The sequence below is a fragment of the Manihot esculenta genome, chromosome 9 (genome assembly GCF_001659605.2).
Source record: "Manihot esculenta cultivar AM560-2 chromosome 9, M.esculenta_v8, whole genome shotgun sequence".
In the NCBI taxonomy this organism is placed as follows: Eukaryota; Viridiplantae; Streptophyta; class Magnoliopsida; order Malpighiales; family Euphorbiaceae; genus Manihot; species Manihot esculenta.
In genome coordinates this window covers 7,254,985-7,280,819 of record NC_035169.2, presented here as the reverse complement: position 1 = coordinate 7,280,819, position 25,835 = coordinate 7,254,985, and the positions used below count along the sequence as shown (strand labels likewise).

The 25,835-nt window shown below is 29.8% G+C and overlaps 3 protein-coding genes across 3 annotated transcripts; 2 read left to right on the top strand and 1 right to left on the bottom strand.

Annotated features, from left to right (window-relative positions):
* The first annotated feature begins 668 nt into the window (after positions 1-668).
* LOC110622721 (carbon catabolite repressor protein 4 homolog 1) lies at positions 669-10,139 on the top strand. Its single transcript, XM_021767322.2, has 12 exons — positions 669-1,402; positions 5,558-6,311; positions 6,701-6,787; positions 6,870-6,953; positions 7,040-7,126; positions 7,215-7,301; positions 7,921-7,974; positions 8,071-8,162; positions 8,266-8,380; positions 8,616-8,763; positions 8,910-9,064; positions 9,797-10,139. Exons 1-11 carry the CDS (start codon positions 1,245-1,247, stop codon positions 9,053-9,055), a joined length of 1,812 nt encoding a protein of 603 aa, XP_021623014.1. The 5' UTR covers positions 669-1,244; the 3' UTR covers positions 9,056-9,064; positions 9,797-10,139.
* A 6,091-nt stretch (positions 10,140-16,230) lies between these two features.
* LOC110622368 (cysteine proteinase inhibitor 5) lies at positions 16,231-16,750 on the top strand. Its single transcript, XM_021766852.2, has one exon. It carries the CDS (start codon positions 16,300-16,302, stop codon positions 16,633-16,635), a length of 336 nt encoding a protein of 111 aa, XP_021622544.1. The 5' UTR covers positions 16,231-16,299; the 3' UTR covers positions 16,636-16,750.
* A 6,456-nt stretch (positions 16,751-23,206) lies between these two features.
* LOC110621975 (60S ribosomal protein L21-2) lies at positions 23,207-24,744 on the bottom strand. Its single transcript, XM_021766295.2, has 2 exons — positions 24,439-24,744; positions 23,207-23,573 (listed from the first exon to the last, which is right to left on the bottom strand). Exons 1-2 carry the CDS (start codon positions 24,673-24,675, stop codon positions 23,316-23,318), a joined length of 495 nt encoding a protein of 164 aa, XP_021621987.1. The 5' UTR covers positions 24,676-24,744; the 3' UTR covers positions 23,207-23,315.
* Between the last annotated feature and the right edge of the window lie 1,091 nt (positions 24,745-25,835).

Below are 25,835 nucleotides of genomic sequence, written 5' to 3'. Positions count from 1 at the left end.
ACTATAGTTAAAAATAATCTTATTAAATATATTAATTATTAAGTATTAAAAATTAATTTAAAATAATATTTAACATAATTCAATTTAAAATTATTAAAATAATTTTTTAAAATATATTAAATTATTTTTTAACTCTCAGATATAATATTAATATATTATTTTTTAAATTATACTAAAATTTAAAATAAAATTAAAAAATTAATAATATATAAATTAAATATTTAATTTTCTAATCTAACTCGGTTAAGTGTAATTCATATCAAATTATAAATTTAATTTTTATTTCTTCATATCTAAAAAAAAATATTAATAAAATAAATAATTATAAAAAATTTGTATATTTTTAATTTTGTTATAATTTTATCTTAAATTTTTAAATTATTATCAATTTTAATTTAAAATTTGTTAATGTGAGTATTAATTTTATTAATTTTTTATGGTATAAATAATAATAAAGTATAATTAGAATAATTTTAAAAATTAAATTTTAATTAATAAAAAAATAATATATAATTACAATAAAATTAAAATTACTAATGTTTTTGACAATTAACTCAATCATAAATGATTAACTAGAAAAAGAAAAAAATATAAAAAACTATATCCAATCAAACAGAGCCAGGGTTAAAAATGAAGGGGGGAAAAATCATATATGTCGCACGTAACGTGCAAGTCCTGCACTCTCTTTCTCTCGAAGTCTCAAAGTCTCAACACGTACAAACGAGGGCAAAGGCACGGGCGCGGGCACCACCATCTCTCCTCCATCACCACCACCACCACCTCTATAGATACACACCATTTCCTTTGCTTTCCTCTGTAAAACCCTAATTGTCGATTCCTCTTTTTCTCTTCCTAAATTTCCCGCTTCTCTCTCTCTCTCGCTCTCGGTTCACTTCTCGATTCTCTCGCCTGTCGATCCACTTTCATTACTATTCCCAAATCCTCACTTTCGTTGTTTAGTTCTTAGCCCTCTCTCTTTCTGAAATCAGTTGCTTATGCGCTCTTGATTACAAGATCTGTGTTGATTATTTTATTGGGTGCTTCTCTTAATCGATGTATTTTAGGGTTTCGGAATAGCATTGTTGGAGGTCCGGTCAAGGCTGGCGGGTATTCGGGTCAAGTAAATGGCGGATCCGCCGAGTATCCGCCCACTGTCAATTGCTGCGTTTTCTCATCTCTTTTATGTGGAGGAGTTGGAGTTGATAGGGTTGCATAGTGCTGAGGAGAAAGAAGAGTGAAAAAGCATGCTGAGCGTGCTACGTGTGCACCTCCCGTCGGATATACCTATTGTAGGCTGTGAGTTAACGCCGTACGTCCTTCTACGGCGACCTGACAAGACCGTCACAACTGACGATGTCCCTGAGTCGGCCCCTCTTGACGGTCATTTCTTGAGATATAAGTGGTAAGCAGCTATACTCGCTATTTAGGATTGTCATTTACCCGCAGATATTTGTTTTTAATTTTGCGAAATTCGGTGTTTTCAGTGGTTTGGGATTTTAGTGAAGATAGGAACTATTGTAGCCTGTCTTCTGTTTAGACCCTGTGGTAAGGGTTGTGGGTGTTTATCTTATTCGGGTTGTACACAGTTATAAAGAAGGGGAGCTTGTGGACATTATCGGTTGTGAGTTGTGCTCGAGTTAAATTATTAAGATCTTCTATGTAGAGCTGGTTTAGTTGCTTGCCTATTGATAGTGAATTTTGTTGATAAGTAGTGTTAGCGTTATTAATTTGTGGGGTTGCTTTACTGTGATGGCCACGAAATTTCTATGGAATGAACGATTGCAGCATTAGTAAACTTAGATGTACAAATTGGTGACGATTACTGATTATTCTTTCTTTTCTGTATTTTTTAAAGGGAAATTTACTATTTAGTCCCTTGTGGCATGGGAAAGTCATTAGTTGGTCACTTGGTTTTGAAATGTTTATAACATATCAAATTATATGTATATATTATATCAAGAAAATGGCAATCAAACCCATTTCTTGAATAATAGAAGGCCAAAGAGGAGAGTAGAATAGGGTCCCAAATAAGGACACACATATATATATATATATATGTCAAAACAGGTCTTGTTGCGCCTATTGGTTTTAAAACATCTACTAATTAGTCTTTCCATTACTTTTAGGCATCAAGTTTTACTATTCTATCCCTGCGATATGTGAAAACTCATCAGTTAATCTCTTAGATTTATAAAAATGTCTACTAATTAGTCATTCTGTATTGAGTGCATTTTAAACTTTTTTGTAACACTTAGCCGAGATTAGTTAGCAGACTTTTTAAAATTTCAGCGGTGTTTTAATATATTTTTTTAAACTGCGGGACTAACTAAAGAGTTTCTTATTGTGTCGTTGGTTTCAAATGGAGCTGAATGATGAAAAAGGATCCATATAGTTTACCCCAACTAGTCTTGAATTAAGGCTTATTATTATATTTTGACTACAATATTATTCAAAGTTAATTACAGGAATTGCCAACAGCCTATCCAGTTTTAATATTGTGTCTAGAATAATCGATGCCATACATTAATTTCTGATATGAAGACATCAAAAACATTGAACAAAATATATGAATTATTATTCCCTTGTATGCTTAAGAGTCATGAGGTCCCCAAACATGTATATGAGGAAATTAAAATGTATGGTACAAAAAGAACTTTATTTTTTAAAAAAATTGGGCTTCATTATGTTATTCGTGCTAATTTTGCAATTTACACATGAATAAGAAATAAGTTGGACAAATAAACATTTGAACTGGTGGAAAAAAATGCTAGTAATTACTATCCAACTGATCTGTGTTTTCAATCATGTATTTGGGAAGAGTAAACTTTTGTGAAATTCAAAAGTAATACTATTTAAGGTTTTATGTTTCATGTTGGATTGAATTTATGCTCATAGCAAGGGAGGTGCCAAGGACGTGGAAAATTGAGATAATAATTCATTTTGTCAGGATTTACTTGTGCATTTTTAGTCATCTCGGAGTGGCTTCTAAATTGATGAGCTTGTATATTTTGTAGAAAATGTTCTCTTGACCCTGTTATATATATCGATTGAGAGAAGTGGTCTTGCATTATTTATGGTAAAAAGCACAGCAACTAACATGATACTTTACTGTACTGTGTGTGCTACTTAATACTATCTTCTCCCTATGTCTGTTCAACTTTTGATACTGTACTGATTTGTCATGGGTAATAAATGTTAAAAAGCATCCTCATTGCCTGTTTATAAGTCGGTTCTATTTGTTAGTCGGAAGAGAAAAATTGTATATAACGTTGGCAGGAACTTTTGAAAAAATAAAAATTGTGATTTGAAGAATCTTGTCAAGCGCTTGTATGTATAATGAGTTCTGGTGCCAATTCCTGCTTCTGGGTGATATAATTGGAATAGGCAAATAGCTAATTTGCTGTAATGTTGATGCGTTAAGTTCCTATTTGATATCATATTTATAACCTAGCAGGTGCTAAGTACTCATTTATCTTATATCTAAAAATAGTTGAAGTGGTATGTTTTTGCCTACCCAATTTACGGTTGTTTGTGTAGTCCTGGAAAGTTTTCCTTAGTTGGGGTGTTTTCTACAGTTTGTTTCTGTAGTTTGAGTACCCTTTATTTTTTTTAGGTTAATGAGTGATAATTTGTTGGACATCCAAATATCTTTTAAAAGTAACATTATTACTTTAGGATGGAAACTGTTCTTTGTGCAATATAATGGAAGAAATAAGCAGGTTTGACGAGAATGATGGAGGGCAATGAAAAATGAAAGCGCTAGATGAAGTTATGAGCATACTTTGTCACATATCACGTGATAAATGCTATGAGAATAGATTGGTATTTTAGATTCTTTGTCGAAGTCCTAAGTGATTGACTGGATTGTGAAAATAAAATTGTTTTCTTCTTTCTTATGATTTATTTAAGATTGTGTTTGTAAATTCAACACAGGGAAAGTAACCTAAATAAAAGTCTGAGTATTAATTTAATATATAATACGTTAATACCTAATATATATAGTAAATATATATATATTATATTATATTTATTTAGCTTCTATTTCATATAATTGTTCTTATTATTTTATATTACCTCTGACATTGATGGTGTTGGCGTATTTTCATATCTTTTGAGGGGCTATCTACCTCTATTTCTATTATCACCATGCCCTAGCCTTGACCAGGGAAATGGACATGGTGACATATAAGGGCATGGGCATTGGCAGCCCTGTTTCTGTGCTCTGTCTTATGGGTGGCTGTCTTCACCATGTGATGTGGGCATCTTCCCTGTTAACAGCCATATAAATAGAGTAGAATAATGCTAGTTATTGCCCAATATAATGTGTAATTAGTCCTCTTACACCTAAGTTCCAGAGCACATTATATGTAAGATTTGTAATATGTTGCAATGCCCAATATGTGCTGAGATTTTTTTGCCAACATCTTAAATATGTAACTGTCAAATGATTTTGTTAGAGTTTCCTTGAAAGACTAACAACCTGGTGAATGGGAAAAGATATGTTAAAGCTACCCATTAAATACAAAAATTTATAAAAGCATAGATAAGGCATAGTCTCATATAAAATTTGCCTCATCCGTTGAATAAGAAGCTTGAATCATATTACATAAAAGTTTTTTCAGTTCCAACCGTTCTTTGCTGCTAGAGAATAGATATTTAATATGAGCAGATTGGGATCTTTTGAGGACCTTGAGTAAAAAATCAAGAATATAAATTCATAATAGGAACTTCAGACTTGCTGATTTGGAAAAAATTTGTATTCAGCGACTTGGTCTTGATAATTGGCTATGTACTTTTGGTCTTTGGATATGCTTGCACTGTTGGAACTTGTTATGTGAAACATGTTTGCTAATGGGGGGGTTTCTGTGGTTATGCAATCCAATACACTTGGAAATGGTATAATTGGGTGCATTGGTAGCGAGCTGTGTGGAACTTTATGCCTTAACATACTATGATCTTCTGAACTGTCCTGTAATGTCTGTTTAACATGCACAAGTGATTAATACAATTATGGGAGAATAGTTGTTTTGATTATTGCAAATTTGCTGCAGTCCTTAAGGTTCATACAAATTCCGTAAAAGTAATAAAACAGAGTGCAGTTCTATGAGATAAAGATTGTAACAAGATTGACTTGGATCTATTTGATTTTACAAGTGATTTTATTGTTAGTGGTAGAGTTTCACTGTTTACTATATGAATGGAAGTTGGCGCTTGGGCCTAGCCTGCTGAAAACTTGGTTGCCCTAAAATTTCATCATGAACATTTTGATGATATTGGCCTTGTGCAAGGGCTATGATTTTTTTCTTTTTTATTGTTGTTTGCTGTATGTTAATCAAAACAGTTTGAATTCTAGCCTTCAGATGGAACTTGGAAGAGTTGCCTTACGATATAATTATTTAACATATAAGTTGGTTGTTGATTTTTTTTTTTTTCCTTTTGGGGTCATTCATTTGATAGTCTCTGATTTGGCATAATGCTGCATGTCTTAATTGGTGAAATTTAGTCCATATTTGCTTATGCAGTGTGCGTGTTCTTCATTCTTGTGCTTGTTTTGCAGGTACCGGATACAAAGTGATAGAAAAGTTGCTGTATGCAGTGTACATCCATCTGAGCAAGCCACATTGCAGTGCCTAGGTTGTGTGAAAGCAAAAATACCTGTTGCCAAAAGTTATCATTGCTCTCCCAAGTGCTTCTCTGATGCATGGCAGCATCACCGAGTTCTACATGACCGTGCTGCTAGTGCTGTAAATGAAAATGGAAATGAGGAGGAAGAGTTATTTGGGCGTTTCAATAGCTCTGGATCTGGAGTTATTAATACTGGTTTGTCTGGTTCTGCATCAAGCGCTAGCTTGACTAATGGTTCTGCACCTTTATACCCTGCAGCAGTTGCACAAAGGAATGGTGGTGAAACTTGGTTTGAAGTTGGACGGTCTAAAACATATACACCATCAGCTGATGATATAGGCCATGTTCTTAAGTTTGAATGTGTTGTCGTAGATGTTGAAACTAAATCACCTATAGGACATGTGAACACCATGCTGACTTCTCGTGTCATTCCTGCTCCTTCACCTACTCCCCGTCACTTGATCCCAGTCAGTGGAGTTGATATGATGGGGCATTTAGATTCAGATGGACGTATTTCGTCATCTGGAACTTTTACTGTTCTTTCTTACAACATTTTGTCTGATGTTTACGCAACAAGTGAGACATACAGTTATTGTCCTTCATGGGCTCTTTCTTGGCCATATCGAAGGCAGAATTTGCTGCGGGAAATAGTTGGATATCGTGCAGACATTGTTTGTCTTCAGGAGGTAAAACAGGATATTTAGTATTATTTAATTTATTTACGTGGTGTTTCCAGTAAGGAGTTTCAGTGAGATCCTTTTTTTTTTCTATATATTGTACCTTAAAAATTATAGAAATTCCAGCACAAGAAAACAGTTGGAGGATTCATTATTTTTATTTTTGCTGCTACCACTGGTAGTTTTGTTTTTTTTAGTGCAACAAAGTGAAAAATGTAACTAACTCTTGCTAGTTTTATATCCTAGCGATGTTGTGAACTAAATTAACGTTAGCATTCTTATACTTCCTATTTTATGTTTTGGCCTTTTATGTTAAGCTCAAAATGATCTTCTGTATCATGGTCTTTTGAATATTATAAAGAGTTCACTACCAGTAATAAATTGCTTTGTGGTTTCAGGTTCAAAGTGATCATTATGAGGAATTTTTTGCCCCTGAGTTGGATAAACATGGTTATCAAGCTCTTTATAAGAGAAAAACCAATGAGGTTTTAGAATGTCTTGTGCCTTTGTCATAGTTAGCTATTTGCTCACTGTTGTATATATTTTTAATTCATGTTATAATTGCAGGTTTACAGTGGAAATACCCATACTATTGATGGCTGTGCTACATTTTTCCGTAGAGATAGGTTTTCACATGTCAAGAAATACGAGGTTGGAAGGCATTCTGGATGTCGAGCATATTTTTATATAATTCTCTCATGTATTAAGTTGCTGACTTGCTGTACACTTGCATGCAGGTTGAGTTTAATAAAGCTGCTCAGTCCTTGACTGAAGCTGTTGTTCCAAGTGCTCAGAGAAAAACTGCTTTAAATCGTTTGGTCAAGGTAAGTTTGCAGTTGAGCCTGTTAACATTTTGGGTTGTAGATAAGTTCTATAATGTATAGTCTCATGTAAGTTCTCTTATGTTTATAGGATAATGTTGCATTAATTGTGGTTTTGGAAGCAAAATTCAGTAATCAAGGAGCTGATAATCTCGGGAAACGACAACTTCTTTGTGTTGTGAGTGATCATGTTCTAAATATTCTGTTATTATATTGAAATTGCCTGTTTGTCTTAGTGCCCATTTCATCTCACATGAACTTGAATACTAATTCTCAAAATCCATGAGGAATTTATTGCTCTGGGGAATGACCCTCTGATGTCACTATTCCCAAGCATGTAGGCTTGAAATGAACCATAGGTCCAATGGTCATGTTAACTGTGGCTTGTTTTTCTGATAAGTATATCTGTGCTAATGATATATTTGAGATGCAATTTTTTACTGTCTGATCACTGATGGGAGTTTGCACCCCATTTACTGATGTACTTTTCACATTGTCTCTCTAGTCTCCACAATTTGATAAAGGGTGTGGATTCTGTCATAATTTGTTAATGAGGCCTGTCTTTAGGATGCTTATTCCCTGGGTTGGTTGCTATAAGTTTCTTGTGGTCATATAAATTAAATTCTTTTCTCCTTTTCAAGATAGTTTGTAAGCATGCATGGATGTCCTTTCCTTTTATTTTCTCCTAAGAACTTCCAATGTAAGTGCAAAGAATGTGGTGCTCAAGTGCCTTGGATGTATATGGTTCTACACTTAATAGTTATCTTTACCATGTTTTTATTGGTTTTCGAATGCAGGCAAACACACACGTGAATGTCCATCAAGATTTAAAGGATGTGAAGCTGTGGCAGGTTCTTATTATTCCTGAGCCTTCTGATATAAACCTATGCCTTTTCATTTGGTGAAGATTTTTATTTTTTTTATTGGTTTATTCTTTGTGAAATTAGGTTCTTACTCTTTTGAAAGGATTGGAGAAAATAGCTGCCAGTGCAGATATTCCAATGTTGGTTTGTGGAGATTTCAATTCTGTCCCTGGGAGGTCTGCTTTCTGTTCCATATTTTTAGCATAATTAGTAGATAAATAACCTTGTACCAGTATTGTTGTATTGCTTGGTTAAAGGTATTGTTGAACTTTGTTCCAGTGCTCCTCATGCTCTGCTTGCTATGGGAAAGGTGGATACATTGCATCCAGATTTGGTGGTAGATCCTCTTGGAATCTTACGTCCTCACAGCAAGCTTACACATCAGCTACCTCTGGTAACTATCTTTTGAAAATGGCAAGCCCATGATATTGTGGGCAGTGCATTCTCTCTGTGGAGGTTTTTTTTTATCCTCTTTTTTCTTATTTCCCCTTGGTAGTGGAAGTTTAAATGATATTAAAAGAAATGGACTGGGCTAGAGTGTTTTTTTTTGGCAGTAGGCTGTTTTGGGATTTCATGTTTGCTCTGGCTTTCTGTGAATTCTGCTGGTTGTGACATGCTTAGTGTTGCAGGTCAGTGCATATTCTTCCTTTGCGAGACTGGGTGTTGGTCTTGGTTTGGAACAGCAGAGGAGGAGAATGGACCCTACAACTAACGAACCCTTGTTTACAAACTGCACTAGAGATTTTATTGGCAGCCTAGATTATATATTTTACACAGGTGTTTCTCGGACTTCTTTTTTCTCATCTCTTTTCATCCATGGTTGTTTTCTTTGTCCCAGTGGTCCATGCCACGTGCTGTGCAATTCAAAATTTATTGGCAAGTGTTGGTAATTTTGAAATTGAAAATGTTTCTTGTGTTTTCAGCGGACTCTTTGACAGTTGAGTCCTTGTTAGAACTCTTGGACGAGGAAAGCTTAAGGAAAGACACAGCCCTTCCTTCTCCAGAGTGGTCCTCTGATCATATAGCACTTTTAGCGGAATTTCGTTGCAAGCCTAGACCAAGGCGTTGATAATCCTGGGTAGGCAGTAATTTTACTCTCTTCACCTGTTCGCGCACACTTTGCCCTTAACGTTTAAAATTATGTCACTTTTTTGTAACACTGGAATTTTCTAGTGTTACAAAATGGATCATGTTTGTTCATGACTGTCAAATCATTTTGGTCTTGTCATGTCAGCGCCAAATAGTGAAAGTTAGTCTTGTGCTATAGTCCAAGACTGAAAAAAGAAAGAGAGAGAGAGAGAGGAAACCACTCAGTTCCACTAAAGCATTGCAAAAAGATATTCCTTTTTAATATTATGATTTCGAATTTGAGTCTCCTTGTCTACTTATTTTGAGATATTCACCTCTATGGTGAGAAAGTGAGGAGTTGCTACCTTCTATTGTTCAGCATATTAGATGTTCTTGGTCATTGTGTGTCCATATTTAAAATTTGAAAAAAACAAAAACGGATGCATCTGAAAATGCATTTAGTTCAATAGAGATATAACACCGGAAATTCCTGTGCAGTGTTTTCCTTTAAGAGTTTTTGTTTTATGGGAGTTTCTGTTTGAATTCATAGAAGACTGGAGGAATGTTTCTTTTGCATGACGAAGGATTTGAAAGTTGGGCATTCGTTAGTTGATTGCTTGTGCTTTTTATAAGAAGTTTTGAATGTGTCCTCTCTCATGCATCACATTAGGTGGTTGTTTAATTAAGCATTATTGGAAGAATTTTGATTGTTTTAATCAATAATCATTAAATTTTGGGGCAGGTCTAATGATGCTCAAGATGATATCTGGAGAAATCAAAGGAATTTAAAGTAAAACGCAAGGAAGGGTAGATCATGGTCCATGTGTCATTTTGCAGGCATCTCATAGTAGGATCCTTTGCTATGATCTGCTTTATAGCATGCCATGTCATCTTTGTCTCATAGAAAAGATATGTTATTCAATCGCTTTAAATATATATATTTCTTTTTTTTTTTTTTTCGGCTGATAGAAAAGCCCACGGGCTTCTTGTATGTCATTTATCCTTGTACTTTAAGCTCCCCTGCTGCTATGGCAAGTGGTTAGTGGCATGCTAATGAATGTGCCTCTCTCTTAGATTTGGGTTCCAATGATCCCTTTCTTTCGCTGTTTTCTTTACCCACATTTTCTTGCTGCTCAAAAGGAATAAAAGTTTCACTAGTGTTTTAGCACTGCTTTCCAGGATGATGGAGGTCCGTAAATGCTATGAAAACGCTATAGAATCTCTGCTTGACACATAAACAAATAAATACTGGATTTTTTTTTCTTCAAATTGCGAGGTGAATGTGCAAAAAATTAATTATGAAGTAAGCTCTTCATCTGAAATAATGCAAATATATTAAAAATAATGTTCTGAAAGCGTCTAAAAAGTAAAGGTTCATTCTATTTTTCTATATTTATAATGACGTATATAATACAATATTTCTGTTAATAAGTTATTTTTTAATTAATAAAAGTGGTTCCTCTTCAGTGGAGGAAATTTAAATTAGGAATCAATCTTTGATTCAACACTGTAAATCATTAGTGGCTCCTATTACTCGGTGTAGCTGGCATTCAATGAAGTCTAAATAAAAGCTAACATGGGCACGGAAAGGAAACTACCCACTAGCAGAAGTCCTAATTTCTTTCACCCATGTTGTGGTGGTAAACGGATTGAATTTGGTGAGTTATTTGAATTCTATTACTTTATTTATATATATATACTACCAATTAAAGTATTATTAATTGTTGACATTTGTTTTTTATACATCGGAGGGGCAATCCTTTAGGCATTGGTAATCTGACGAGAATAAAATATATCTTACAAATTAATTTGTATTAATTTTGTAATAATTCTATATGGATTCGAAAATTGTCTCAAACTACTTGATCATCTAGTTCATTCACAACACAATTTGCTTGTTTATATATATGTCTAAACCTTATTTGTCAATTGAGATATAACAATTGACGATATTGATACAAAATATTAGCATAGTATAAATTTTTACATATGTCAGCTTCCATCAGAGCAAGACCAATTGTAGAGTCCATTTCAATCATTAATCGTTTGATCCCTATATTCCATCTACTCGAAAACCAAATAATACAGCATGCAACTCCACATCCATTGAGAAACAAACACCAAGACGAATGTAATAACTCTTCAATCATGCTCCACACTAATTGCGCAAGACTCTCCCCACGCACCTCCATTTCCTGGGTTCCCTTTAATTGTCTCATCTATGTTTAGTTTAACCAAATCAGGCAAGGGAGGTTGCTAAGCAATATTTACCAACATTCGGGTATGGTCTAGAGTCCTATTCTGGAACACCAAACCAGAGATTTTGTGCTAACAGCAACTTAAAACAACTGATTTGTTGGCTTAAACAGCAGCGAATGCCACAAAATACATCTTCATTCCTCCATTTCTATAGCCACCACAAACCTAAAAATAGGACCTATGCAGAAGATGAATAAAAAAATAACCTACATTCAAAATTCTGTAACCGAAAAAACCAAATAAGAATATCTATAGATAAGAAAACATGAAGAGAATCAACCCTCCAAATGCAAGACCAAAATTATTGAGTCGTCGGATAATTTCGAAAAATGTGGGATATGTCCTCTACTATTGCATCACAGAAGGTACAACTCATGTCTTGTAAAAACCCCTATTTATTTCTATTTTGGTCATAAGTTTTTCATGAATTAAAATCCAAACGAAACACCGAATATATTGATAAATCGAAATACTCCAAATTATCTTTCAAATCGAATTGGGAGCGGAGGAGGATTCATCGTACCATAAAGCATATGTCGTTTTAACGGTGAAATGACCATTACATGTGAGCTTCCATACTGTTTGATCCATAGCACAAACATCAACTATAAAAAACTTACCTTCCACCAAATTACATCCCTTATCAGACAAATATGATGTAATAATATTCCAACTCCAATCATTATTCTTCCAATATTGAGCGACCAAGTTTATTCACATGAACTTGGAAGGGACTTGATTAAAAAATCATGAAGAGGCCCCTTCCCAATGCAGGTATCATTCCAGAAATATGTACTCATTCTACTGCCTACAGCCATATATAAGTCTCTTGCAATAATGAAAAGTTGTTAAAAATACCTCTTCAAATAAAAGCGTTAGTAAGCTTAGATACAAACAGCTCCAAATTTGAATGCGAACGAAAGTACTTACCTTTTAGCACTTGTACCCATAATACATGATCTTCTTTCAAAATCTTCCATCCCATTTTGGCAAAAAATGTCGAATCCATTGACCGATAAGATTTTAACCCCAAGCCACCCTGATTCCTTGGTAGAGATTTACAAGATGAACTCTTTGCCCACCATGTATATCCCCCAAACAAAACTCTTAATCCTTTTATCAAATTTATCACATATCGATTTTGGAATATAAACTGATTACATCAAATTGTTGGGAAGTTTAAAATGGATAGATTTGGCTAATGTTACCTGACCAGCAAAAGAAAGCATTCTCATTTTTCAATCTGCTAAATAATTATCCATTTTTACTAAGAGATCATCAAAATGATGCATGTTAACATGTCCTTGCACCATTGAAATTCCTGGATACTTGCCCAAAGATTCAGTTTCTAATATCCCAGCAATAGAGCAAATATCTTAGTCTTTTAGCATCATCTACATTGGTTAAAAAAAATATTTTTGATTTTTAAAAATTCACCCTTTGTCCTAAAGCAAGACCAAATACTTCCATACATTTTAATTAACATCATTTGGTGAATATAAGTCTCTTCAAATAGTAAGAGATTGTCAGCAAAGACCATGCTGACTTATTTTGATCGAGCACCATTCACCTGAATTAACAGCTCTATTAATCAAATGGCCCAATCAGTCCATAACCAAAACAAACAAATAAGAGGATAAAGGATCCCTTTAATTATTCTAATCCGCATATAACATGACCTAAGGAGCATTTCAATAACAGATATCCAACTTACTAAAAACTGAACCTGAATAAGAGTTTTTATTAAAAAGTCTCATTGTAGTCTATCATAAGCCTTTTGCAAAGTTCACTTTAAGCACCATCCGCTGCATTCCACATTTCTTCTTTTGTATACTATGAATCATCTCTTAAAAAATAACTATATTATCATGTAATTGTCGTATACCTTATTCCTCTACTCTTTGTCTCCTTCTCTAGCTTTATTCATAAGATTATTCATTCATAATAAAAAAGTCCACGGCAATTAAAAAATTATATAATTTAATACCATATAATATAATGAGTCCGTAATCTTCGGTTATATCATTTAAATTAGAACACAGTAATAAAATGAGTAAATGGATTAATAATTATTTTTTTAATTAATTCATTTAACATATTTTAAAAATTATTAAATGATAAAAATAATAAATATTTTAATTTTTTTTATTAAAAATATTATTCATAAAATTAACGAGGCAATTATATCTCCAACTCAAAAGTGAGGGATAATTTTCACTCATTTTCACTAAATAGTCAGTGGATTTCAATTTATTTTAGAAAAGTTATCAACATTTAAATAGTTTTATAAAATAATTACACAAGTGAGATGTCGATAAATTTTCCAGTGAGATGCCGGTGAATTTTCCAATAAGACGTATATGCAGCTGTTCGACACGACTTAAAACAATAATAAAGAAATCTTTTTTTTATTTACCGTAATCTCTTAGTCTCTAAAATTTTAAACTTTGTTGACTGGTACGCCACCTAAAATCTAAATATCTTTTTATTTTGTAGTTTAAATATATTTTTATTTCGTAGTCTATATCTAAGGGATAATGGCCAAAAAAATCATGAACTATTCATGTTTTAATATATATATACTAAACTATAAAAATTAAATAATATACCCTAAACTAATTATATAAATTTATTTATACCTTATTATTAAGTTTGACAATTAAATTTAATAAAAACATCACACCATCATTTTAGTCGGTACAAAAAATTAATATTTTATATAATTTAAATATATAATTATAAAAAAAATCTAAATTTTATTAATTTTAATAAATATACCCTCGTTTTTTTTAATAAATATATTCCAAATCAGTTTTTAATTTGTTTGATTTTTAATTTTAATTCAACTTACTTATAATTTTAGATAATACATTTTTAAGAGCCAATAACTCAATTTTTTGATTTTTTTATATCGATAAATATAAATCTTTACATAGTTATCAGTTATAAGTGTTGTACTAATAATACTACTAATAAATTAAGAATCACAATTCTCACCATCTGAAAATTAATTATACTTATATATCTATTTTGGTAGAGTTGAAAGTCAACAATTAATATAATTAATCGAAAATGATAAAGTAAATTTAATTTATAACTATATTTTATATATTATATAATGTATTTATCCATTTTAGATTTATTCAATAGATTATTAACTTTTGGTCTAATCTGAATATAATAAATATAATTAATTTTTAATTGAGAAAATTGTGATTTTTAATTTATTAGAATTAATATTGTCATAACACTTATAACCTATAATTATGCAAAAAGTTATACCTGTCAATGTAAAAATAAAAAATAAAAAATGAGTTATCGACTTTTAAAAATATGTTGTAGAAAATTATAAATAAAGTAAATCAAAATTAAAAATCAAACAAAATTAAAATATTGATTTAGGATATATTTATTAAAATAAAAATTTAGTGTATAATTATTAAAATCGATAAAGTTTAAAATTTTTTTAATAATTATTAATTATATTAAAATATTAATTTTTGATACTGAGTAAAATAATGACGTGATATTTCTGTACGATCAAACTTAACATCAGGATATAAATAAATTTATGTGGTTAATTTAGGGTATATTAATTAACTTTTATGGTTTGAATTATATTTGTTAAACCATGAATAATTCATGATTTTTTTATCATTATATCTTTATCTAATAAAAAATATTAATTTTTTATATTTATTAAAATAAATTACATTTTAATCTCTCAATTTTAATATAATTAATAAATTATTCGTTATATTTATTTTTAAAACTGAACACTTAAACTTTTATATTTTTACTCCCTTAAAATTGAAATTCTTTCCGCTCTAAAATCGGATAAAAAGAAAGAGAAATAGTTTAAATTTCAAAAACAGCCTTTAAGAAAATATCACCCTCTCCCTCCTTCTCCCTTTACTTCCCTCCATTTAACTCTCTCTCTCTACAGTGGCCACATGCCCATTGTTGTTGGGGAAGATGACGACAGAGCCAAGAGTGTATCATTGAATAAAGGGATCAATTGCTGGGAAACTGTGTGGATAATGGGATTTTTTAGGGATTGCTTGATGAGTTTGCTTCCATTGAAGGGTACAATTTGAAGGATGTTCTGGGGTCTGCTTAGAAACGGCTGGAGCAGTGAAATGGAGGACTTGTATTGTGGTAATGAGCGGATCTAGCTTTGATCAGATAAATTTTCTCTCCCGTCTAATTGATGGGGATGCATGATCTCTTGTTATTGGGTACATATTTGTATTCTTTGTAATGAGAATATGATTTATTTTAAAAATAAAAAAATTAATTTATTAATTATATTAAAATTTAAAATATAATTTATTTTATTTATTATTTTAAATTATATAATTATTTTATTAAAAATAATAATTACCAATTAATTATTAAATTATAATTGATAACAAATATTATATAAAAATAAATTTTTTTAATTTAATATAATTAAAAAATTAAAAAAATATACACCTATAAATTGAATTTGATGGTAAATAAATTTTTTTATTATTTTATATAAAATAATTTATATAATTATTTTACTGAAAAATTTATTAAAATCTCATTTTAAGTGATTATTAAATGTAATTGCTTAAATATGGATGGCATTTTTAAAATAAATTGAAATTTAATTATTATAATAAATTAATGACTAAAATTTAGAAAGTTGTGAAAATTATCCGAAAAGTGAGGCCCACCACAATGGTAATATTTACCAATTAAGTAAGACCATTGGGAACCACTTTTCTCCATATACGCTACCTACGCGGACCTCAAAACTCTAAATACGGTCGCGCGTGGTGGGCCCCAATCCTTATCGCCGCGTCTGTGGTCTATTCGTAATTTTTCTAAATTGCAGCCCCCAATATGTAATTATTTCACAACTATCCGTTATAAATACCTTCATTACTCATCTGCCTTTCCACGCTCTTCCATACGAAAATTACTCGATTTACGGAGGGCCCGACTGACGGTTACAAAATGAAACCATTTTCTCTCCTTTCCGGCCTTCTCTTCTTCGCCGCCGTAGGTTCTGCTGCTCTGCTTGGCGGCTGGAAGCCTATAAAGGATTTGAATGATCCGCACATCGTAGAGATCGGGAAGTTCGCTGTAGATGAGTATAATCAGAGGTCGAAGGCCGATCTGAAGCTGGTGAAGTTGGAGAAGGGCGAACAGCAGGTGGTTTCCGGGATGAATTACCGGCTGATATTGGAAGCGAAAGATGGACAAGCCAGCAAGAAGTATCAGGCGGTGGTTTGGGAGAAGCCAGGAGGGAAATCCAGGAACCTAACATCGTTTGTCCCTGTGCAAGGGTAATTTTGTCAATTCTTGTGTAATAGAGATGTTCTGCGTTCCTGTTCAAGGGTTTCATTGTAAGAAAAGTCGAACCAAAAATAATAATATTGTTAATAAATATAATTATGTGTGATCATGTTTTTTCTTTATTTGATTTATGATATGTGCCTTTTGTTTGGATAATTAATTAATACGACTCGATTAATCTCGTCGGATCGGATTCGGTGTTAGGTACCAACACAAGAATTCGTTTATATAAATAATTAATTTAATATAAAAAATATATTTTATAATAATATTTATAAATTTTTTTATATATTTTTATTTAAAAATTTAAATTTAAATATTTTTCAAAAATATTATATTTTTAAATAAAAATTATTAATGAGAAATATTTTTTATATAAATTATTAATTAAAATATATGAAATTAAACGGATTCGAATTTTATTCGGGTAATAATAATCGGATTTGATACGGATTCAGATAGTTTAAATTAATTTTTAATCGGATTCGGAACGGATTCGAATATTACTAATATAAATCGGGTTCGGATAGTTTAATTTTCACGGGTATTCTACCCGTTTACATCCCTAATCTCGCTTGAGAAACTTACATCGATTAAAGAATAAGTATATAGTTATTTATTAACACATATACTCATTTATCCCATAATTAATTTTTTTATTTCACTTTTCATGTAGATTAATGAATGATTTTTATTTTACTTAAAAAAATATTTTTTTTTCAATTATCATTTTAATTATATTTATTTTATAAATATTAAATTTTATTAAAATAATAACGATATCAATAATATACATTTTGAATTAAATATCAAATGATAATTTAAATTTTCATTTAAAAAAAATAAATTTATCTTGAAATAAAATAATATTATAATAGATTAATCAGTAATGTAAATAAATAAAGTAGATAACATTTTAAGACATTTAAAAGTAATTAAAAAAACCATTTAAAAAAAAGTAATTAAAAAAAATAATGAACAGGTGAGAGTAGTTAATGTAATTAAATTCTTAAATTTTATTTGGTTAATTAATTTAAAAAGTCTAATATTTATATATATTTATATTTTAATATAATCCTTTTAATTTTAATTTAATTGATTTAATTTTTACATTTTCATATTATTTTAACTCCTCTTTAAATTCTTAAATTTAATATTTAATAATTTATATAGCAATTTAATAATATATATAATAATTTAGTAGTTTAAATTACATGTATTATTATTATTATTATTTTATATAAATTAATAACTAAATAATTAAAAAATTAATATTTATATTATTTTACGTTTTAATTTAAATATTTAAATTTAGTTCAACATTTGTAGTTAGTGTAATTTTAATTAATTTTTAAAATTTAAAATATAATATTTCATTTAGAATGTACATTGTAATATTTTATTTTTTTTAAATATAAATTAATTATATATATAAAATAATATTAATTTATACTTAATTATAATTAAATGATATATTTAATTTTAAAGATAATAATAATCTAATTATTAAATAGGTTTGAACAATATTTATTCAAACTCAAAAAACTGACCCAACTAAATTAATTTAAAAATTCAGTTTGATTTTTTATTTATTTCGGTTTAGTTTAATTTTTAATTTTAAAAATTTTTGTTATTTCGATTTGGTTCGATTTTAAGCAAGAAAAAATTAAAAAAATTAAATCGAACCGATTAGCGATAATAATATATTATTTTTAATAATATAGAGATTAGATCATATTATATTAAAAATATTTTAATTAAATTTTAAAATATTAAAAATAAAATATAAAAAATAAAAAAAATTAATAAAAATTTAAATCAATTAAATCAAATTGAATCGAACCTAATTAAACTGATTCAATTCGATTCAATTTTTATAAATACTAAAATTTTAATTTTTAATTTATTCGGTTCGATTTAATTTTAAATCAAATCAATCGCATGCTCACCCTACTATTAAATATATCGTTTATATATTATTAACAATAAATAAATTTTGTTTTATACCAATAATAATAAAATTTTATAATAAATATATTATTTTTAATTATTTTATACATACTCTTTATTTTAAATTTAATAACATATTTACTATAAAATATTTATAATTACTATTATAAAATAAAATTTATTACCGTTGAAAATATAAATTATATATTTAACTATTAAATTATTTATTTTGAAATTTAATTTTAGAAATTTATTAAAAATACATTAAATACAAATATTAAATTAATTTATTTAAAATTTAAACTTTTAAATTAAAATGTAAAATAATACAAGTGGTAAGTCTTTTTAATTGTTCTAAATAAGTTACAGACTAAAATTCACCTTTAAATTTTTTTCTCCTATGATCATTAATTATTATACTTTTAAATTAATAGAATAAAGAGTATTATATTTTTAAACTAATAGAATAAAAAGTATTGGTCAATATTTTTTTTAAATTACTGTTAGCATTTTTTTTATTTTTAATATAAATAAGGACATTAATTTTTACTGGGACAATAAGAACATTATAAATAACTTATAATTTAAATTAAATGCTAAAGAATGGTTTGAATTTTTATTTAAAAAATAATTAAAATAAAATTATATGTTAACTGTATTATAAAAAAGTAAAAATACAATATTTTAGAATATAAAAAATAAAAAGATGGAAAGTCTGTATGCATATACGATAATAAGAGTTATTTCTATTCCTAGCAAAAAAATTTTGTAATTTATATTTTAAGGTTCAAATAGTTATTTTTATCTTTATCTTATTATTATTTTTTCACATAGTTAGTTACTTTTTTACCTGTTTAATCCAAATTAAGACATGATTGGTTCTTTTAACCTTCCATTAAATTTCTAACTAACTCTTCAAATTCTAGGGTACTTTCTTTTTCTACATCATAATTTATTTATTATATTTCTAAATTATGTGTTTATTTAATATGCATTCAAAATAAATTTATTAATTTTAAAAATAATTTAATAATGAAATGATGTGACTGGAACGTATATTAATAAATATAATATAAAATTTTTTTCATGCAATAATTTTTTGAAAAAAACTTAGCCTGTGCCACTGTATAAGGCCAATATAAAATTGCATAGGCAATGCATGTGATTTAGGCCAAATATCAAATTGGAGCTGGGCAATCTTTTAACTTCGCTTGTGATGTTACAGACATTTCTTAAATGAAAAAGGGCAAATTGGGTATTGATTATTTTAAAAGGCGAAATTTTTTCTGACTAGAAATACTTTTTTTTTAAATTATTATATCAGAATTTAAAATTTTGAACTATGCTCTATTTAATTTTATTATAATGATTTAATTTATCAAATTTTGTTTCTTCCAATAATTCTAAGCAAATAAATTGAACAAACTAAATAATTTAAATTTAAATTTGGATAATCTGTGAACTCCCTTCTATAGTTTATTCCCTTTTTTTTTTCTTGTTAAATGATATAAAAGAATCACTTTCACATATTATATTAAATTTATTATTATTTTTAAATGTTATTTATTTCCATTCTATTCATTCATTTATTTCCTCATTCAAAGTAAGATAATATTATAGTATAGTATATATGAATATTATATTATTTACTCATTTAGTTTGGTTCAATTATTATTATTTTAAAATGGGATTGTTCAATTTAATTCAAATATTTTTATAAAAAAATTCAATTAGATTAATATTATTTATTAATTTAATTAATTTTAATTTATTTTGATTACCGAGTCCATACCCCATAAGTCAAATCAAATATTATTTCTTAATTTGATTGCTGAATTCTATTACTGAGACCAAAAAAAACAAAGTGTATAATTGATAATATAATTTTAAGGTGGAGGACAGGATTGCATGGGAATATATATATATATTTTCATTACTAGTGGGCCCACTTTGTGCTTTCATATTTGAAGACAGCTAAAACGATGTCACTTCCGTAGTTTTCTCTTACCGAAATCATTGAAATATACAATGATCGGAAGATTGTGTATTTTACGTTATCCTACTTCTTTCTTTTTCTTTTCCTTTTTCATTTTCTTATTCCATAAAATAATATTAAAAAAGACATTTTATCTCCAAATATACAAATATATAATTTTCTCTGAATATATCTTAAGCTTATGCCTTCAATGGAGCATTCCTTTATCTCTTTATCTCTCTTGTAAATAAAGAACAAGAGAGTTTTCTTTTGCATAAATAAAGAGATTTTCAAGATAAATCAAAAACAGAACTTGAATAATTTTCAAAAGAAATAATAAGTTGTATGTTAAATCCCCCAATTTAATACTTGTCATAATTAAATTCCTTTTCTTGAGCTATTGAGCATGTAAACTTTTAATTTAGCGACCTTCTCTTTTTTTTAAAAATTTTTTGCTAACTCCACTGTAATAACGTCGAGATTATTTATTTTTTTTAGAATATCAAATTAACCACCTTTACTCATAAAGTGCTTATTAAGTATAGAAACATTAACAAAAAATGTTACTTATCAGTTTGAAGCAGGTTGTGTAATCGAGTTAAGTGCAGCTAATCAGTAATCATTTCAATGCTAGTTTACACAAGATAAATTAGGCAAATTTACCACCAACTACCATAACGATAGCACCCATTAGTCAAAAGACCATATTTGTTCCTTCATATCATATATACTTTAGAAATATATAAATTTAAATAGAAAAATATCCTTCATATCTAGATGAGGAAAAATAAACCATGTATCATTGCTGATATATAAATCTGAAAATATTCCTTTAAAATTAACAATTTTAAAAGGACTCGTATAAATAATCTAAATCTAGTCAACTAAAGTTGGGAACACAAGCCAAATGAGATCGCACACCCAATAACCACTGTTGGGATCATTAACAATAGCAGGGGATGGAGGGTTTCCAATCATGCACCCTTTATCATAAAACTGAGTCTTACTTTAGCTCTTGCCTTGAAAAAATTATTTTATATGACCATTGATTATAATGAGATCTAAAAAAAATCCACCATGATCAATAACTATAATATAATCATTGTACATACAATGGTTGTATTATAAAATTTCTTCTTGTCTTGCCTTCTGCCTTCAATACAGCATTCTTTGATCTCTTATCTCTTTTATAAATAAAGAACAATAGAAATTTCTTTCACATAAATACAAAAGATTTCCGATACCAATCAAAGACAGAGCTTGAATAATTTTCAAAAAGAGCATAATAAGTTGGATGTTAGATCCCCCAACTCACTTTGTGAAATACTTGTCATAATTAACCAAAAGATCGTACTCTTCCTTACAAGGCCTAAAGAATAGCTCTAGTTCTAGCACTAGAGTCTCTCAAAGTTTTTTGAGAGTTTTTTTTCGCTATATTGTTTGTATTTATGTTTTAGTTTTCTCCAAATTTATGGTATTCAAGGCTGAAGTCCAATAACAAAAGACCAACGGTTGATTTTCACCTTTTAAGTCTAAAATCGGCGATGTATATGCATATTATGTTGTCGGCGTCTCATTATCATTTCTGGAAAGCCTTTGGTTTCTATTGCTGATGTGGTGGCTCCTCCATCCCTCAATATATTTCACTTTGGCTACTATTGTATGAATCAACCTCTTCCGTTATGTTTCACTTTGGCTACTATCGTATGAATCAACCTCCTCTATTGGTGCCAAAAAGTTGATAAATGAGAGCGGCGCTTTCCAAAGATTTTTCTAGTTCTGGAATATGGGTCATATTCATTCTGGCCTTCAAGACTCTGATGTTCATTGGGCTAGATTTTTAGTTTTGGTATATTGGGACGCTTCTATTCTCTGCGGTTTAATGTGCAGGACATGGACCTGAGTTATATCTCTTTAAACCTTCAGAGGTATTGAAAGATTTCTTAAAATTTAAAAACATTGAGCTTGTATTCAGGAGAGGGTAAAGATTTTTAAAATAAGTTTTTCAAAAAATTTTAAAAATCAACAAAAACCTTATCATTTCAACCTACTAAATACTAAATTAGTGAATTGAAAATATTCTCTTAAAAATTTTAAAATATTTTTACAAACCTCATTTTCTTTCCAAAAACCATATGCTACTCTACCTCTTTACCTCTCCTCAAACAAAGTGTTAATGACATCTTAATAGGAAAAGGAAGAAAAAGGGTTTGCATTATGTTGAAATGCATAATAAACAGCAATAAATATAATCCTTCATTTGGCATAATTTTTACAAAATTATGCATAATTTCATTTTTTTAAATAAAAATTTTATTAACTTAAAATAAAAAAATAAATTCTTTACATTCCAAACATGAAATTTGATAGAAAAAAAATGAATTGAATAGCATTCTTTTAAAATTTTTGATCCCAAACAATGGGCAAGAGAAATGAAATCAAACTTCCACAAGCCTACACTTCTTTCTACTCCAAAGCTTATCTATGTTATGCTATTTTCTATAATGTATACAACAAAACTGTTCAACAATAAAAAAATTAATGGAACATGAATAAAAATTCAAATAGAAACGCATTCTTTATATCTAAATGTGTAAATGAAATAAACCATAAATCATTGCTGATGTAGAAATCTCAAAATGCCTCTTCAAAACTGAAGATATTTAAAACACTCATGTAAATAAGCTATCCAACCAACAAGGTTTGCAACACAAGCCCAACACCATGAACAAAACCTAGAATCACAGACCTAATAACCACCCTTGAGATCGTTAACAACATCATAGGGGATGGGCGTAACGGTTTCCAATAGTGTACCCTCAACCATGAAACCAGGTTTAGGGCCTTCTGGCTGCCTCTTAGTGCTAATAACCTCACCTCTTGCCTTGGCTTCTGCCTTCAAGGCATCATTCTTCTTCTTCCTTAGGCGAAACTCTTCTGTGCATCTGGACTGCTGCAAATGCTCCACGCGGACATGGATCCTCTTCTTGATAATCCTATTACCCACCTATAATAGGCAAATAATATCCATCATTATAGTTCGCAGCTTAAACACTCAATCAAAGAATGCAAATACACAGGTCAGTGTGAAACAGAGCACACATGAAGCAATAACCTAAGGTTAAAAACTGATTCAGTTAAAAATTAAGCCATTTACTTGATTGCTCTCTAATGTCAAGCAAATCCTTTAGTCTCAGACGCTGTAAATAATCATCCATGACAATTAACAACAGAACTGAAAACTATAAACCAAACATAAGAACACCAAGGCAAAATTTCAAAAGTCTACGAGTTAAACTAGCATTAACTGAGACGGATGAAACCAGACAACAGCACCCATAAAATCTGAACATTTGTACCAGGGGCAGAATAATCAGAACACGCCGGTCGAGTGCATGCCTTCTAAAGAAAGAAAACAAGGGTTCAGTAACCTCTTCCCCTCACATAGTGTCTAAAGCTGAAACCATTCAGTTGCACAATACCAAACAAAATGAAGTAAATCGAAGTCAGAGCCCAAACCCAACAACCAAAGAGCTACAACCAGTCCATATAATAGCAAGCACATGAACATTCAACCAAATTCCTTAATCAAAGTAGCATCATCACCCACATGATCAAAATAACTAGATTCTCACAAATTAGCTATCATCTCCCCTGAAAAAAGGAGTGAAAAACTATTACATAATGTATGATACATACATCGGAAACCTAATGATCAAACACACACCAATCAAAATGACAATGAAAACCCAGGAAAAAAAGAGATAGAAAACCCCAATTCATAAGCATAAAATACATATAAGTTAATAACCAATCTTCATTGCTTTCAAGAAGCAAAACACCAAATCAAGAAAAATTTTCCATATTTATACCTGCTTGTTGACCTCAACACCGACAGCCCGCTTGGTGACATTCCAGACACGACCAGTGCGGCCATGGTAGAATTTGTGAGGCATACCCTTGTGAACAGCGCCGTTCACCTTGACGTCAACATAGTCACCGATCTTGTAGGTCCTGAGATATACACTCAAGGGAATGTAACCCTTCTTCCTGAAGGGCCTTGCGAACAAATCCCGAGTTCGAGAACGAAGACCATGACCGGCCGGCATCTTCACTCGCCCACTATCTCCCTGTGTGCTGGTGCCTCCAAAGATAGAAGAGGGAAATGCGGAACAAAACCCTGAAAGGCATTTATAGTGATTGGGAACTAGGGTTTGTGCTAGTCAATTTGCGTTTTGTGAATTTGGGCTTTTCTTCCAGCCCCAACTTCATTATTAAGCCCAAGTCATCTGAATCTTCTTGTTTGAATCTTGAGACTGAACCGCGGTTCAACCCAAATCTGCCCCACTTGCTCAGTTGCTCTTCATCCTTAATACAAATATGGGTTAGGCTTAGATGAATTTATCCTTAATATTAATTAAAATTCTTGAGAGTGAAGTAGTATTGCATCAGAATTTAGTTAAAATATATATTTTTTCAATTATTTTTTAGAAAAGCCATTATATCTCTCTGAATTTTCTTTTTCAGCCACCAGCTTTGATGTCTCGTGAGTAGCTGATTCCTTGGAATTTTCCAAAAGAATTTTATCCATTGTTTCTTCCTTTATAGAAAAGATGGGAAATCCATCTGCTCATGCTATAGAGAAGAAGTTTGTCCGTGATTAATTCATTTTAGATGTAACTTTTGGTCCGATATGGGTTTTACTTTTTTAGATATAAATTCAATTAACTCCTTCTATACATTTACTCAAAATAAAATAAATTTAATTTAAAATTTAAAATTATAAAAATATATAATTACTAGCATAATCGTAAATTCATTTAAATAAATATCTAATTCTCAATTTTCATTTTAAAAATATATATATATACATATATAATTTCCACAATTTCCAATTTTCATTTGAAATATATATATAATTGACTGAATTATAAATATTTGGATGCTACTCGAAATTTTTTATTTTTTCGGTCAGGCCGCTTGACTTCAAACTTTACCCATTGCGAGGGCAAAGAATTACTCTTTCCTACTTGTAGGACGGGCATCGAATAATTAAATGACTATATTAAAAAAATATATAATTAAACTTTATATTTTTTTAATAGAATAATTAAATACTATAAAAATATAAAGACGTTTTCATTAAATAATTAAATAATTTTCAAATAAAAATAAAATAATAAATTTTAAAGTATTTTTTAAAATCAAAAAGGTCAATTAATTAATTTTCACATTTTTTAAAAATGAAAATATGGCAGGAAGTTAAGGG

What these genes read in the sequence shown, in the direction of transcription:
- LOC110622721 (XM_021767322.2), top strand. Translation starts at nt 1,245, where the DNA reads ATGCTGAGCGTGCTACGTGTGCACCTCCCGTCGGATATACCTATTGTA. An exon ending in CACATGTCAAGAAATACGAG is followed by an intron (nt 6,954 to 7,039) that starts GTTGGAAGGCAT and finishes ACTTGCATGCAG; the next exon opens with GTTGAGTTTAATAAAGCTGC. An exon ending in TTACACATCAGCTACCTCTG is followed by an intron (nt 8,381 to 8,615) that starts GTAACTATCTTT and finishes TTAGTGTTGCAG; the next exon opens with GTCAGTGCATATTCTTCCTT.
- LOC110622368 (XM_021766852.2), top strand. Translation starts at nt 16,300, where the DNA reads ATGAAACCATTTTCTCTCCTTTCCGGCCTTCTCTTCTTCGCCGCCGTA.
- LOC110621975 (XM_021766295.2), bottom strand. Translation starts at nt 24,675, where the DNA reads ATGCCGGCCGGTCATGGTCTTCGTTCTCGAACTCGGGATTTGTTCGCA. An exon ending in GTGTTGAGGTCAACAAGCAG is followed by an intron (nt 23,574 to 24,438) that starts GTATAAATATGG and finishes TGCCTATTATAG; the next exon opens with GTGGGTAATAGGATTATCAA.